The sequence below is a fragment of the Felis catus genome, chromosome C2 (assembly GCF_018350175.1).
Source record: "Felis catus isolate Fca126 chromosome C2, F.catus_Fca126_mat1.0, whole genome shotgun sequence".
NCBI classification, from domain to species: Eukaryota; Metazoa; Chordata; class Mammalia; order Carnivora; family Felidae; genus Felis; species Felis catus.
Window position 1 is genome coordinate 144,092,074 of NC_058376.1, and position 14,727 is coordinate 144,106,800.

A 14,727-nucleotide genomic window follows, 5' to 3' on the forward strand; every position below is an offset into this window, starting at 1 on the left:
TGACCCATGTGTAGACTACCCAAACACAGTACCGAGGTGTTTCTTTATTTCTTGGCCCCCCCGATGCCCGCTTTTCCTCCTCTGAAGCAACCACGATGACCAGTTTCTTACTTGCTATTCCACAGCCATTTTGTGTCTGTGTAAACATCTGTCTATATAGATACATACACATGCGCACGTACACAAATGTGTGTGGATTCTAAACAGAAATGGTCACACGGTCTACCGTGTGGTGCTGCACCTTAGCTGTTTTTCATTTTGAGTTCGAGAGATCATTCCCTATCAGTGTACTTTCTTTTAGTGGCTGCATAGTACTTCACAGAACAGTGTTTCTGCTTTGGTTGTTGATGTGACTGTATTCGAGGAAAAGAAAGCTGATAAGTGGCTTTCACGGGTGTCAAAGGCTATTTTTTGCTTGGGTAAAAATATTTTTGGCTTTAGCTAAGAGAAGACCAGAGTGGGGAATGGCTAGTGATGTGTCATGCTTGTAATGACTCCCTACAAAGGATTTTTGTTATATATTTATATACATACTTTTGTTAAGACACAGCCATAGTTATTTTCATATTTGAATTGCCTACTGTGTTAGAATTTGAAAAACCTACCGTCCTTACAGATGTTGTTTTATAAGGGAGGCGCCGAGCTCTTTTAGATCCTTTTGGGAGCAAAGCAAGGTGTTAAAAACATGAATAAATTTGACAAACCAGAAGATTACGAGGAGCGTGACCACGTTTTGTCAGTAATCTGGAAGTGATGTCCAATGAGGAGGGAACAGCTTTCACACTGGCTCTGAACCAGGACAAGGGAACAACAGGGATGTTATTTCCTGTACTATCTGATGAGGAAGCGGCATTAGATTTACTGGTTTTTCCCCCAGGCTATAAATCCTTCCCCCAACACGCCACACACCTGCAACACGCATGCAACACGCACACGCGCAGGAGCTGGCTACCTTGGGAGATAAGGACTTTTTTGTCACAGTGTTTAAACAGAGAGATGGATTAACAAGGATCTTCTGCATCGAGTAAGAGTTCAGATGAAGTGGCCCGTGAAGTCCTCCCCACTCTGACCGTTTCAGTCCCAGAAGTTTGGAACAAGGCAGCTCATCCTTCCGTGGACCCTCCATGAATTGTGGTAAATGGCCACTGGTGGCTCATATTCCTCCCCCCAGAGGAAGCTGTAAAACCTCTAGCAAAAATGAAAAAGCACGGGAGGTTAGTCTGTTGCCTGTATAGCTTGCGTTATTAAAAGCATTTGATCCTACTTTTGTGTGGTCCTGCTTCTCCTTAGGGGAGGGAGAGGGCAGAGCGTCCACCAGGAGATGGCAAGGGAGCCTAGAAGGACCCGTGATCAGAGGCGGGCCGCTTGGTTAGCCGCTTTGACCAGTGCCTGTTAATGATGGGTCTTTTTAACGTTGGAGGCTGTGAGGGAGCAAAGAGGAAACGTGTAACAAAAATGTATGGTACGAACCGAGCTCATTCGCCTCTCTTTCTCTTGCTTTGTCACCTAAAGCCTCCACCTCTGCTGTTATTCACGATCGTGGATTCTGCGATCTGGGGAGACTTAAAGCACCTCTTACACGCAGTCTTTTTACAAAGGTGGGGTGGTTTGATGCTTTCCTCAGCAACACTAGGCTATGCTGATGTCTACCTTTCAAATTCTGGTAGCGCTTAAACTCTGAAACACCGAATTTAGCATTTCATGAGGTTCCCTTCGGAGAAGCCACTTTCTAACGTGCAAAATCCTCATTTTAAATATTTATATTTTATAGGAATTCTAGAAAACGGGTGGGGCCAGAGAGCGAGGAGGGTATCTGATGTTACCTTATTTCAGGTGATTGCTAAGTAGCATAAAACCGAGCAGCAAGCTGCACTGTATTTGTTCGTGTGGTGATGATGGGGTGTGCTGGGCCACCAGTCACCCAGGTCTCAGTTGTGACCTCATGTGAGCTGACTGGCTTGGGTTTAGTCTGTTTTGTGACCATGGAAATTTCAGCCAGGTGTGGAGATCTTTCCTGTGTTCTTATCATGGAAGGAGTAAGTGGGATTTGACAGTAGTTATGGGTATTTTTCCTAAACTAGTAAAGGCCTGGTCCAAGCTCTATGCCAAGCTCTGTGCCAAGCTCTATGATCTTGGAAATGTGACATCAACGTAAAGGTCAGTTTCCTCATCTGGTAAATGAACATAAGAATAGTGCTTATCTAGTGGTGCTTCTATAAAATTCAAGTGAGCTAATAAATGTGCTTGGCATAGTTTCTGGTACGTAATAAATAACCAGTGTATTTCAGTTGCCATTATCATTTTATTCTTATTGCTGTTATTAACACCTTTAAATACCTTGGAAAAAATTAGGAAGTTACATGGGAAAATGGGAAAACAAAACAAACGGCTTCCTGAAATCAGTTTCTTCTAGTGGAGAAATGAGTTAAGAACCATTTTATGTATCTATTTATTTATTACTTACTTATTTTTTACAGCTTTATACATAATTTATTTTTTAATTTAAACAATTTTAATTCCAGTGTAGACAACACATGGTGTTCTATTGATGTCAGGGGTACAATACAGTGAAGCAACAGTTCTGTACATTGCTCGGTGCTTGTCAAGATAAGTGTACTCTTAATGCCCTTCACTTGTTTTGCACCCCCCCCCCCCCCCCCCCCCCCCGCCGATAACCATCAGTTTGTTCTCTAGAGTTAAAATCTGTTTTTTTGGTTTGTCTCATTTTACCTTTGATAATTTGTTTCTTAAATTCCACATCCAAGCAAATTCATATGGTATTTTTCTTTCTCTGACCTTTTTTGTTCATTATATTATTTGTATAACATTATAATCTATAGCATATACTCTCTAGATTCATCCATGCTGTTGCAAATGGCAAGATTTCATTCTTTTTTGTGGCTGAATAATATTCCTGTGTGTGTGTGTGTGTGTGTGTGTGTGTGTGTGTGTGTCTGTGTGTACGTACACACACCACATCTTCCTTATCCGTTTAGTTATCCACAGGCACTTGGGCTGCTTCCATAATTTGGTTATTGTACATCATGTTGTAGTAAGCATAGGGGGGCATGTATCCCTTCCGATTAGTGTTTATGTAGTTTTTGGGTAAACACCCAGTAGTACAACTAATGGATCATATGGTCTTTCTGTTTTTAATCTTCGAAGGAACCTCCATACTGTTTTCTACAGTGCCTGCACCAGTTTGCATTCCTACCAGCAGTGCACGAGGGTTCCTTTTTATCCACATCCTTGTCAACGTGTTGTTTCTTTAGTTATTGATTTTAGCCATCCTGACAGGTGTCAGTGATATCTCATTGTAGTTTTGATTGCATTTTCCTGATGATGAGTAATGCTGAGTATCTTTTCTTGTGTCTTGTGGCTATCTGTATGTCTTCTTTGGAGAAATGTCTGTTCGTGTCTTCTGCCCATTTTTTAATCAGATTATTTGGGTTTTGTTGGTGTTGAGTTGTAGAAGTTCTTTATATATTTTGGATACTAACCCTTTATTGGATAGGTCATTTGCAAATATCATTTCCCATTCAGTAGGTTGTCTTTTAGTTTTGTTGATTGTTTCCTTTCCTGTGCAGAAGCTTTTTATTTTGATATAGTCTCAGTAGTTTATTTTTGCTTTTCTTTCCCTTGCCTCAGGAGGCATATCCAGAAAAACATAGCTACAACCAGTGTGAGAGAAATTACTGCCTGTGCTCTCTTCTAGGATTTTTATGGTTTCAGGTCTTTAATCCATTTTGAGTTTATTTTTGTGTATGGTGTAAGAAAGTGGTTCATTTTCATTCTTTTGCATCTTGCTGTACAGTTTTCTGACACCATTTGTGGAAGAGACTGTCGTTTTCCTATTGCATATTCTTTTCAGCTTTGTCAAAGGTTAATTGACCATATGAGTGTGGGTTTATTTCTGGGCTCTCTATTCTGTTCCTTTGGTCTGTATGTTTATTTTTATGCCAGAGCCATACTGTTTTGATTACTACGGCTTTGCAGTATAAATTGAAATCTGGGATTGTGGCACATAGTTTTGTTTTCTTTTCAAGATAGCTTTGGTTGTTTGGGGCCTTTTGTGGTTTCATACAAATGTTAGGATTGTGTGAAAAATGTTGTTGGTATTTTCACAGAGATTGTGTAAAATCTGTAGATGGCTTTGGGTAGTACAGACATTTTAACAATGTTTGTTTTCCCAGTCTGTGAGCATAGGATGTCTTTCCATTTGTTTCTGTCTTCAATTTCTTTCATCAGTGTTTTATAGCTTTCAGGGTTTATAGTTTTTGGTGCAGATGCAAATGGGATTGTTTTCTTATTTGCTCTGTTAGCTCCTTCATTATTAGTGTATAGAAATGCAACAGACTTCTTTAAATTGATTTTGTATCCTGTGACCTTGCTGAACTCAGTTACCAGTAAGATTTTGGGGGGAGTATTAAGGGTTTTCTATATACAGTATCATGTCATCTGCAAATAGTGAATGTTTTACTTCTTCCATACTGATTTGGATGCCTTTTATTCCTTTTTCTTTTCTGATTGCTGCAGATAGGACTTCCAGTACTATGTCGAATAAAAATGGTGAGGGTGGACATCCTTGTCTTGTTCCCGATCTTAGGGGAAAAGCTGTCAGTTTTGCACTGTGAATAAGATGTTAGCTTGGGACGCCTGGGTGGCTCAGTCAGTTAAGTGTCCAACTTTGCCTCAGGTCGTGATCTCATGGTTTGTGAGTTTGAGCCCTGTGTCAGGCTGTGTGCTGACAGCAGGCCTGGAGCCTGCTTCTGATTCCCCCTCTCTCTGCCCCAATCCCACTTGTGCTCTGTTTTTCTCTCTCAAAAATAAACATTAAAAAAATATATATATATTAGCTGTAGGTTTTTCATATATGGCCTTTATAATATTGAGGTATATTTCCTCTGAATCTACTTTGTTGAGAGTTGTCATGAATGAATGTTGTACTTTGCCAGATGCTTTTTTCTGCATCTATTGATGATCATATGGTTTTTATCCTTTCTCCTATTGATGTGAGGTATCACATTGATTGATTTGCAAATATTGAGCCACCCTTACATCTCAGGAATAAATCCCACTTGATCCTGGTGAGTGATTTTTTAAATGTATTGTTGGATTCAGTTTACTAATATTTTGTTGAGCATTTTTGCATCTATGTTCATCAGAGGTATTGGCCTGTAGTTCCCTTTTTTGGGGGTAGTGTCTTTATCTGGTTTTGATATCAGGGTGATGCTGGCCTCACAGAATGAATTTGGAAGCTTTCTTTCCTTTTCCATTTTTTGTAATAGTTTGAGAAGAATAGGTATTAACTCTTCTTTAAATGTTTGGTAAAATTTACCCATGAAGCTGTATGGTCCTGGACTTTTGTTTATTGGAAGTTTTTTGATTAGTGATTCCATTTCATTACTGGTAGTCAGTCTGTTCAAATTTTCTATTTCTTCCTTGTAGGTTTATAGATGACTAGGAATTTCTCTATTTCTTCTAGGTTGTCCAGTTTGTTACCATCTAATTTTTCATAATACTGTCTTATTTGTATTTCTGTGGTATTGGTTGTTATTTCTTCTCTTTTCTAATTTTATTTGAGTACTTTTCTTTAAGTTTATTAATTTCAAGAGAGCACGCAGGTGGGGAAGGGGCAGAGAGAGAGGTGGTGGGGAGAGAGAGAATCCCACGTAGACTCTGCAACACCAGCACAGAGCCCAGTGCGTGGCTCAAACCCATGAACTACGAGATCATGACCTGAGTTGAAGTCAGACACTTAACTGAGCCACCCAGGTGCCCCAGTGCTCTCTCTCTTTTTTTTTTTTTTTTTTTTTTTGATGAATCTGGCTGAAATTTTATCAGTTCTTTTCAAAGAACCACCTCCTGGTTTCATTGATCTGTTCTATTGTTTGTTTTAGTTTCTATTTCATTTATTTGCGTTCTAATCTTTATTATATCTTTCCTTCTACTGGTTTTGATTTTGTTCTTTTTCTAGCTCCTTAAGATGTATTAACAAGTTGTTTATTTTTCTTGCTTCTTGAGTTAGGCCTGTATTGCTACAAACTTCCCTCTTAGAACCACTTTTGCTGCATTCTAAAGATTTTGAACTTTTGGTTTTCATTTGTCTCCATACGTTTTTTTGAATTCTTCCTTGATTTCTAGGTTGACCCATTCATTGTTTAGTAACATGCAACTTAATCTCCATTTATCTCTACTCTTTTCAGATTGTTGCTTGAAGTTTGTTTCTAGTTTCATAGCATTGTAGTCAGAAGAGACGCATGATATGACTTCAGTCTTTTTGGATTTGTTGAGACTTGTTTTGTGGCCTAATATTTGCTCTCTTCTGGAGAATATTCCATGTGCACCTGAGAAGAATGTGTATTCTGCTGTATTCTGAATACATCTGTTAGGCCTGTCTGGTCTAATGTTATCATTCAAAGCCACTGTTTCCTTGTTGATTTTCTGTTTGGATGATCTGTCCATTGAAGTAAGTGGGGCATTAAAGTCCCCTACTATTATTGTATTACTGTTGATTAATTCCTTTATATTATTAACTTTTATGTATTTGGGTCTTCCCATGTTAAGTGCATGAATATTTACAATTGTTATATCTTCTTGTTGAATTGTCCCCTTTATGATTAATGTCCTTTTTAGTCTCTTATTACAATCTTTGTTTAATGTCCATTTTGTCTGATAGAAGTATTGCTACCCTGACGTCCTTTCACATCCATTTGCATGATAAATGCTTCTCTGTTTCTTCACTTTCAATTTGCATGTGTCTTTAGATCTGAAATAAGTCTCTTGTAGGCAGCATATACATGGGTCTTGTTTTTTTATCCAGTCCATCACCCTCTGTCTTTGGAGCCTTTAGTCCATTTACATTCAAAGTAATTATTTATAGGTATGTACTTATTGGTGTTTTGTTACTTATTTTATGGTGGTTTTTGTAGTTCTTTGTTCCAGTCTTCCCTTGCTTTCTCACGGTTATTTGGCTTTCTTTAGTATTATATTTAGATTCCTTTCTCTCTATTTTTTGCCTTATACTGGTTTTTGATTTGGGGCTTGTGTATAACATCTTCTGCTATATGCTATATTAAGATGTATCTAACATCTTAACATATGCTATATTAAGTTTATGGTTGCTTGAATTTGAACTCATTCTTTATACCTCTCCCCTCCACATTTAGGTAAATGGTTTCATACTTTACATCCTTTTATTTTGTGAGTCCCTTGACTCACAAAAAAAGCAGTATTTTTACTGCTTTTGTGCTCTCTACTTTTCTTTTCCTTCTTTTTTAACTTTTTTTTTTTTTTTTTTTTTTTTTTTTAGAGAGAGAGAATGAGCACATGAGCAAGGGAGAAGGACCTAGGGAATGAGAATTGTAAGCAGACTCCATGCTTTGTATGGAACATGACATGGTGGGGCTCAATCCTACAACCGTGGCTTCATGATCTGAGCTGAAATCAAGAGTCCAATGCTCAACTAACTGAGCCACCCAGGTGCTTCTGTGCCCTCTACTTTTCTTATTCCTGCTTATGGTATTTCCTTTCCACTCAAGGAGTCCCCATTAACATTTCTTGTATGGCTGGTTTAGTGGTAATGAATTCCTTTAACTTTTGTTTGGGAAACTCTTTATCTCTCCTTCTTTGCTGAATGATAGCTTTGCTGGATAGAGTAATCTCGGCTGCAGGTTTTTTTTTTCCTTTCAGCACTTTGAATATCATGGCACTCCCTTCTGGCCTGCACAGTTTCTGCTAAAAAAAATAGCTGATAGCCTTATGGGGTTGCCTTTGTATGTAACTGTTTTGTTTTCTCTTGGTGCTTTTAAAATTCTCTCTTCATTACTGCTTCTTGCCATTTTAATTATTCTGTGTCTTGTTGCAGAATTCCTTGGGTCAATTTTGTTGGGGGGGCACTCTGTGCGACCTCAACCTAGATTTGTTTCCTTCCCCATATTTGGGAAATTTTCAGCTATTACTTCTTCAAGTATATTTTCTGCCCCCTTTTCTTTCACTTACCTTTCTGATATCCCTATAATGTGGATGTTACTATATTTGATGGTGTCACTGAATTCCCTAAGTCTCTTTTCATTCTGTTTTTTTTTTTTTTTTTTCTCTCAACCTGCTCAGGTTGATTGCTTTCCATTAGTCTGTCCTCTAGGTTACTGATTTATTCTTCTGCTTCCTTTAGTCTATGATTTATTCTTATTTTTAATTTCATTTATTGAGGTCTTCATCTCTGAATGATTCTTTTTTATGTTTTCTGTCTCTTTGTTAAGGGTCTTACTGAGGTCTTCTACTCTTTTCTCAAGTCCAGTGAGTATTTTTATGATTTATTACTTTAAGTTCTCTGTCAGCCATGTTACTTTTCTCCATTTCCCTTAGGTATCTTGCTGTGATTTTGTTCCTTCATTTGGGACATTTTCCTTTGTCCTCAGTGTGTCTAACTCTGTTTCTGTGTGTCAGGAAACCCAGCTATGTTTCCAGCTCTTGAAAGTAATGGCCTAATGAATAGGAGGTCCTGTAGTGCCCTGCAGTGTGGCATCCCCTGTTCACCACAACCTGGCAGTTCAGGGGTGTCTCCTGTGTGTGTCGCGTGCACCCTGGTGTTATGGTTTGGCCCCTTTTCCTTCGGTTCATTTGTCTGCAGTAGCTCTCTTTGCCTGTTGTGGACAGGGTTTGGTCCCTGTGGTGTTCATGGGCCAGTCGGGGGCCACCTTGGGCTTGAGTTGAGTCAGAACAGGCGTCTGTCAGAGATACAGTAGCACCAACTGCAGGGTGCTTTCCCTGTGTTGCCCCTGAGAATCTTTTGGTGGGTGGGTGGGACCTGCAGTCAGACTCCTGCCTGCCCCCATCCCACTGCTGGAGTCGCATTCGGACTAGTGTGTGTGGTTATCTTCCCCTCTCCCCAGGACAGGAGTCCCTTTGGAGTGGTACTGGCCCCTGTCACAGCTGCTTACACAGTTGGAGCTTGTGGTGCTGCTTTGGATGGGTTCCAGCCAAGAGCTTTGGAGGGAGCAGCTCTGCAGAAGCTTGCTCTAGCGGGAGGGGGGATGGCGTACTAGTAGCGAGTTAGGTGGCCAGTGGTGTGCCAGGCTCGTTCTCACAGGTGGCCTTGTGTTTATTTTAGGTGATGGGGGGAGGGAAATGGTTCTACCAGTTCCTTTGTCCCTGGAGGAGTCCCCCAGCCATCTGTGTCCCTCCAGGACAGGCTCCGAGATGAGTGACATAACTCTCCCTTCTCTATGCCCCACTTTTCAAACTTCTGCTTCCATGCTGCATCCCTAAGGGCTCTTTGTTATACTGTCTCTTTAAGGATGAGGGACTCCGTTTTCTCTTGCCCTCTCAGCTCTCCCAGAGCTTGAACCTGCTGATTTTTAATATTCCTGGTGTTAAGCTCTGCTAATTCTAAGAACTCATGAAATTTGGCCCCTTTGGTTTTCAAAGCCAAATGTTATGGGGATTTTTCTTTCCCATGTGGGATCCCCAGTGTAAGAGTTTGTTTCTTTTCCCTTCCATAACCCTGGCATCCCTCCCTCCAATGGACAGTCCCACAAGTCCATTTAGTTCCTGACTGTGTTTTCACGCTTCCTACCCTCTTTGAGGTGGGCTCTTCTCTACACTTCAGTGTGGGGTTTGTTCTGCCAGTCTTGGGGACATTTTCTGGGTCTTTTATACTGATGTGAATGTTATCTAGTTGTATCCGTGGGACAACATGAGCTTCGAATCTTCCTATTCTACAGTCCTCCCCAGAACATCTCCAGGAACCATTGTAGACCCTGGACAGGGTCATATGCGTCATTTATGTGTCATTGTCCTTTGGCTTTCCATAAGTAGAAGTCATCTCTGTTCCAAGTGTTACATACTAAATGCTTTTTGTTGGAATCACATCTTATTGCCATTAATTTATATTCTAATAAATAGAGATAATAAATCTTGAGTATTCCCCTTAAGCTTTTTAATTTCTTTTAAATAGTAGATTTTTGCAAATATCTTCTCCCATTCAGTAGGTTGCCTTCTCATTCTGTTCATGGTCTCCTTTGCTGTGCAAAAGCTTTTTATTTTGATGTAGTCCCAATAGTTTATTTTTGCTTTTGTCTCCCTTGCCTCAGGAGAGATATCTAAAAACAATGTTGCCAAGGCTAATGTCAAAGAGATTACTGCTGATGTTTTCTTCTAGAAGTTCTATGGTTTGAGGTCTCACATTGAGGTCTTTAGTCATCCATTTTGAGTTTATTTTTGTGTATGGTGTAAGAAAGTGGTCCAGTTTCATCCTTTTGCATGTGGCTGTCCAGTCTTCCCAGCATCATTTGTTGAAGAGACTGTCTTTTTCCCATTGCATATTCTTGCCTCTTTTGTCAAAGATTAATTGACCGTATAAGTGTGGATTTATTTCTGGGCTCTCTGTTCTGTTTAATTCATCTATGTTTTTCTGCCCATACCATAGTGTTTTGATTATTAAAGCTTTATAGCATATCTTTAAATCTGGAATTGTGATCTAGCTTTGTTCTTCTTTCTCAAGATTGCTTTGTCTGTTCAGGTTCTTTTGTGGTTCTGTATCAGTATTAAGGTTATTTGTTCTCATTCTGTGAAAAATGCTGTTGGTATTTTGGTAGGGTTTTCATGAAATCTGTAGGTTGCTTTGTGTAGTATGGGTATTATAACAATATTTGTTCTTCCAGTTCATGAGCATGGGATATCTTTCCATTCGTTTGTGTCGTCTTCAGTTTCTTTCATCAGTGTTTTATGATTTTCAGGTTACAAGTCTTTCACCTGCTTGGTTAAGTTTTTTCCTAAATATTTTGTTCTTTTTGGTGCAGTTGTAAGTGGGGTTCTTTTAATTTCTCTTTCTGTTAAATCATTATCAGTAGATAGAAACCCAGCCAATTTCTATGTGTTAGTTTTGTATCCTGCAAGTTTACTGAATCAGTTTATTAATTCTAACAGTTTTTTGGTGGAGAATTTAGGGTCTTCTATATATAACATCATGTCATCTGCAAATAGTGACCGTTTTATTCTTCCTTCCTGATTTGGATGCCTTTTATTTCTTTTTCTTGTCTGATTACTACAGCTAGGACTTCCAGTACTGTGTTGAATAAAAGCGGTGAGACTGGACATCCTTGTCTTCTTCCTGATGGTAGAGGAAAAGCTCTTAGTTTTTCACCATTGAGTATGATGCTAGCCATGGGTTTTTCATGTGTCACCTTAGTATTTTGAGGTGCGATCCCTCTGAACCTACTTTGTTGAGAGGTTTTATTATAAACAGATGTTGCATTTTGTCAGATGCTTTTTCTGCATCTGTTGAGATGATCATATGGTTTTTGATCCCCTTGTCTTGTTAATGTGATGTATCACATTGATTGATTTGTGAGTAATGACCCACTCTTGTATCTTTGGAATAAATCTCACTTGATTGTAGTGCATTTTTAAATGTATTGTTGAAATTGGTTTACTTATATATATTTCTTTTTTTCAGGATTTTTGCATCTATGTTCATCAGAGATATTGGCCCGTAGTTTTCCTTTTTTGTAGTGTTTTTTCTCTGGTTTTGGCACCAGGGTAATACTGGTTTTGTATCATGAATTTACAAGTTTTCCTTCCTCTTCTATTTTTTGGAATAGTTTGAGAAGAATAGATATCATGTTCTTGACATTCTTTTTTAATATTTATTTTTAAGAGAGACACAGAGTGTCTCTGAGTGGGGGAGTGGCAGTGAGGAAGAGGGGGAGACACAGAATCTGAAGCAGGCTCCAGGCTCTGAACTGTCAGCACAGAGCCCAACGTGGGGCTTGAACTCATGAACCACCAGATTATGACCTGAGCCGAAGTCGGACGCTGAATTGACTGAGCCACCCAGGCACACGCTGAATTGACTGAGCCACCCAGGCACCCCATGTTCTTGACATTTTTAAGAAAAAAGTCTGGAATGTTATCTTTAAAAGTACCTTTCTTTAAATTTTGAAATAACTTTTTTAGCAATCTCTCTGTTCTTAATGTTTATGGATTTTCATTTGTATTTCCTACAGATGTACTTAAATGAAATTTTATTTTGATAATCTTTACTGGTAATTAATGTTAAATTATATATAGGCATACAAACTTTGTAACATTTAACATAACACTGAGAGACAAAGAATTTAAATTGTCTTAGAGTACCATTCAGTTAGCAGGATTAGCAACATCATTATTATATGAGTGTATGCTAATACGGTATGAAAGAAAGATCCTCATTAAAACCTTGTTGCCAAACAAGTGACAAAAACCTCACAAACAGCTTGAGGCTTTAGGCCAGTCACAGTTATTCCTGAAGAGATTTGGACAAGTGTGAAAATATATAGACTGTGTCTTTATTGTGGTCAGAACACATAAATGGTATCTTGCATCAATTCCTTACTAAGAACATTTTTATTCATATTAGGGAAAATGCATCTGAAAACAATACAGTGTCTAAGTATTCTGTTTTGAATCTATCAAATGTAAAAGTATTGGGTCTGTTATAACCCAGAAAGTGGGCTTTTTAATAGCCATTGTGTTTGTGTTTTCCAGAAAAGGAGGGTTTTGATCAGCTAGCATATTTTCATTAGGCAAATTCAGGATGCTAATGATCTTTCTTCTGGACATTATCTAGAAGCATGAACTGGTCTGGTCTAGGGCCTTTATACCAAGGTTGGGTGATGCAGAGGAATAAGCTCATGGTTCTTCACCATGGATCATGGCAATTCCCTTCAAGAATCCCTTACCCAGATTTAGTCACTTCTGGGTTAACTTTATGTACATACATTCCCTTTGAGGATTTCCCAGGTCTTAGTTCTTATCTGGAATCATAACCGTTACTTATAGAAAGGTAGATCTTAGTATCATAATGTGAGTAGAGAATTTACATGTAGGGATGCTAATGACATTCCAGAGTGGAAGTTAATGGACTTTTTGATAGCCATGTAGCCACCCCTCAGGTTCACCACTAATAATGAGCTGATTGTGAGTCTGATTTGCCTTTTGAGTTGTAGGGAGTCTTTAGTCAGGGAGCACAAAGGAAATTCCCTTGGTCTGATGTGGCTCATGAGCTCAGCTCATGTGCACAGAGAGGAACAAGAATATTTGTAGTTGAAATAAACAAGATACCTGGCTGGGTTCAGGAGCCAGAAGGCCACCAGTGGGATTGCCAAGGGTAGAGAACAAGCAGCTAAAGGAAGCTAATCCTGCGTGTCTTTGATGTGGAGTGTCACTGCGTGTCACCCACAGTTTCATGGGATCGCACACATGAAACTATTTGAATTAAAGTCATTTCCTGCATCTGTTGTCATAGTTCCTATCCTGCCACATGTCCTTCAGAGCGTGCTGTGACGCTTTGCGTAGATACAAATGTCTGTGCTCTGGGACTCTTATCCCAGCACAGCCCCTCTCGTGAGTTTTTTATACATTTCATAAATCTCAGTTATTTCCAGTTTGCTTGCGGCTTGAAAAGATTTTATTACATATTATGTGTCTTCATGGAGACGCCTGAATTACCTGCTTGCTTTGAGATCATTATAAATTCTATTCTTTAGGCACTAGGAGGGTAAGGCATAGCTCAAGAAAAGAGAGCATTCTTGTTAACTTTGCATTAAAGGGGTTATAAAAGATACTCAGAAAACACTGTTTCACCTACAGCTTCTTTGTGAGGATGATCTCGTATTTAAGTCTGACATGGTTGGTTACTTGCAGCAGGTTGGAGATGGCAGAGCTGAAACTAGAGCAGCCGGTGGACAGGAGGAAGGACCAGGATAGTCAGGAGTAGCTGCGGCATGGCACGTGGTCCTGTGGCAGGAGTGAGGTCGGACCGAGTCCGACCCAAAGCAAACCGGATTATGGCACCAGGCTCTTCTGGGTTGGCAGTGCTGAGAAGGCAGGATACCAAGGGACCAGTACAATCTAAAAGGCAAACTGCTAGAATGGAAATTTGACAGAAAGCCGTTTGAATTTTCAGGGGCGTCTAAGAGTTGCCTTGGGAATGGAGTGGGAGTTCTGTCATCAGAAGTCAAGGCACCGTGGCAGCTTTGTCTTAAAGGGGGTGCCTTGACGCCATCGAAGACACGCGAAACTAGACGCCAGATGCCCGTGTCTGGAAACGGCTTCCCTTTTACCCTCCTTACTCATTTCTTGTGAAAGATCCCCTATTTCTGTTAGAAATCTCCCTTATTCTCTCCGTCCCTTCTCTCTCCATGACGCCTCCTCGGAGGTCCTCTCTCCCCCCTTTCAGAGTTCCTTCTTTATTCCTGCAGAGTTAACGGCACTCGTCCGGTTCTGCCTTTTATTCATGTGTGTGTCTTTTGTGGAGGGTGTGCCGTGTGCCAGGCACAATCTAGGTAACGGATGTTAAGTGGATGAATGTTTTAGAGCTGTTGAAAATTGTGTTGATGTAACTGCAGGCTGTTTTGTTCTTTCCACATTTTTTCAGATTTTACCAAATGTTGCAAGGACTCTGGAATCCTTATGGTAGTAAAATGCCGAAAAGAAAATTCTGCATTGAAAGAATGTCTAACTGCTCAGTAAGTCATCACCCCATTGTTTATGCTTCTCTGTGTGTGATGTGTGTGACGTATGTAGTAGGTAAGAGTGTGTTATTTAACTCATTACATGTAATAGGTCCTTTACTAGCCCCATCACATCTTTGGTATTGTTAGCTGAGTCTGAGATTTCAGTTTGTTACATACTAAGCAACGTATTTACGAAAGGTCTTGTCAAGTTATGTGTCAACATTGTATC

At 39.6% G+C, this 14,727-nt stretch overlaps 1 protein-coding gene across 1 annotated transcript in view; it reads left to right on the forward strand.

The window, feature by feature from the left end:
* Positions 1–14,727, forward strand: part of CMC1 (C-X9-C motif containing 1) — an 89,836-nt gene that overhangs the window by 71,983 nt on the left and 3,126 nt on the right. Inside the window, exon 5 of the mRNA XM_023260636.2 lies at positions 14,420–14,510. Within this exon, the coding sequence (XP_023116404.2) occupies positions 14,420–14,510 (91 nt within the window). The remainder of the gene's footprint in view (positions 1–14,419; positions 14,511–14,727) is intronic.